Raw genomic sequence first — 2,041 nt, 5'->3', positions numbered from 1 at the left:
ATTCTAAACTTAGAACTAAAGAAGCTTCTTGGATTGAGAAGTGAAACATTTGGGAAAAAAAACCCCATCAAGAAAGTCCAGTTGCCGTTTGGAAAAAAAGCACCTTTGGGACAACCATGACCTGGAGGATTGAGAATCTCCACAGACATTAAAAGGGAGGGTTAAGAGGTTATTTTACCTTTCCCAAATCCTTGCCAGCCTGGGAAGCCACCATTATAGCGGGTTAGAAGAGATCTGCCAGGGCGAAAAGGAACTGGGAACTCGCCCTCACCAGAAGCGGTTGAGGACGCCCGCCCTATTTAGCTGCAGCCTGGGTGTGTTTGTGGCGGGGAGGGATTGGCAGCCCACAACTATCTAAAACAGTGTTTCTCAACCTTGACCATTTTAAGGCATGTGGACTTCAACTCCCAGAATTCCACAGCCAGCATTGCTGGCTGTGGAATTCTGGGAGTTGAAGTCCACATGCCTTAAAATGGTCAAGGTTGAGAAACACTGATCTAAAAGATGGAAGGAGGAGGACCAGTGGGTCAAAGTGAGAAGGAGAATGAATATTAAAAGGCGTTAATTGGCTGTGGGAGAGACTAAATGGTAGCACACCCTGCCTAAAATAAGGGTGGATTCCTCCCTGCTGGAGATTTTAAAGGAAGGGCTGGTTGGGGATAGACTACGTGGCCTCTAAGGTCCCTTCTCCATGCATTCTATTGTCCTACACCTCCTAGAGAAGGCAGCTGTTCTCCAGTTGCCCAAGATCTGGTCTGCCAAGGCAGCCGGGGAGCAGAATCTGCTCAGATGGCTCCACCTCCCTTCAGTAATCATTACGGGCAGAAATACCCTCCTTGGGACCCGCCTGGCATCGGCTGTGCCCATCCTAACTTCACCCAGGAGACTTGCATTTTGCCAGCCTTCAGTGGGGCTCTGCTGCTCTTCCTGGGTTCACGGGCGGGGGAGCGATGGCTGCTTCCATGGGGTACTACACGCCGAGCCTCTTACGCTCCTTGCCAGCTCCCGAGGTGGGCAGCTAATCAGGTGCAAATGACAGGAAAGGCTTCTGGTGGGCGTCCCTGGCACCTCCCTCCTGAGAAAGGGGTTTGAGCGAGAGAAGTCGCAGGCGGTGGAAATCCACCCGGGGATCTGGCCTGACCTGCTGAAATGGGGGGGGGGAGTGTTATGCTTCAGCTGCCCACACCCTTCTCGGTTGGCTGCATCCTTCTGGCACAGAAGGCAGCAGAAGGGGGGCAGACTCTCAAGCTGGCATGTTGTCCTCTGAACAGGAGAATCAACCGGCAACAGCAGCGAGTCCAAAGAGGCCCTCAGAAGTTGCCCGAGCCCTTTTGCCCAGGTGCCACGCGAGGCCCCTCCTTCGGCCGGCCTCCCCTGCCCCGCGGGGCTCCTGCGAAGGAAACTGCAGACCAAGCAGACGACTCCCCCCCTGCAGGGCGGTGCCACGCGGCTTCTCCAGGTGCCCAGCCTCCCCCAGTCATGTCCGGCCCCGGGGGCTCTCCAGCAGGGGAGCACCGACCCTTGGGAGCCACCCTGGAGGCTCCCCCTGCAGAACGGGGCCCCGAAGTACCCGCTGGAGCACCCAGCCGACCGGTGGCTCTACCTCTCCCCGGGCACCCCGCAGCCCTTGCAGCAGCAGCAGCAGCAGCCCCTCAGCTCCGGCGGAGACTTCGCCCTGGCGCAGTGGGGCTTCCTGCCCAGCAGGGGGGTCTTCATGATGTCGGCCAAGCTGAGCAGAGACACAGATGCCCAGCCCAGACTGGCCTGGCCCCCCAACATCTGCATCCTGACCCTGGCCATGATGATCGCGGGCATCCCCACCGTCCCTGTGCCCGGCGTGCGTGAGGAAGACATGATCCACGCCGCCCAGCGCTTCATGGCAGAGAACCTGGAGCCCGGCGAGGGCCCGGCGGAAGGGGCCCCCAGGAGGCGGTGGGCGGCCTTGCAGCGCCTCGGCTCGTCCTGCAAGAGGGACCGGCAGCGCAGGCGAGCGGCCCACCGCAGCCTCCTGCCTCTCTTCCTGGCCCAGCTGGAGAAGTAG

General features: G+C 59.1%; 1 protein-coding gene across 1 annotated transcript; it reads left to right on the top strand.

The window, feature by feature from the left end:
• Positions 1–950: 950 nt before the first annotated feature.
• SPATA25 (spermatogenesis associated 25) lies at positions 951–2,041 on the top strand. Its single transcript, XM_029286523.1, has 2 exons — positions 951–1,010; positions 1,553–2,041. Exons 1-2 carry the CDS (start codon positions 951–953, stop codon positions 2,039–2,041), a joined length of 549 nt encoding a protein of 182 aa, XP_029142356.1.

This window comes from Protobothrops mucrosquamatus, unplaced genomic scaffold (assembly GCF_001527695.2).
Source record: "Protobothrops mucrosquamatus isolate PMUCROS unplaced genomic scaffold, P.Mucros_1.0 scaffold3979, whole genome shotgun sequence".
In the NCBI taxonomy this organism is placed as follows: domain Eukaryota; kingdom Metazoa; phylum Chordata; class Lepidosauria; order Squamata; family Viperidae; genus Protobothrops; species Protobothrops mucrosquamatus.
Note: the sequence above shows the minus strand (reverse complement) of the source record. Positions and strands in the feature narration are given on the sequence as shown.

Excerpts from the sequence above, each read along its gene's own strand:
- SPATA25 (XM_029286523.1), top strand. The coding sequence starts at position 951 with ATGGCTGCTTCCATGGGGTACTACACGCCGAGCCTCTTACGCTCCTTG. Across the intron at positions 1,011-1,552 it reads GCTCCTTGCCAGCTCCCGAG|AACGGGGCCCCGAAGTACCC; the intron begins GTGGGCAGCTAA and ends CTCCCCCTGCAG.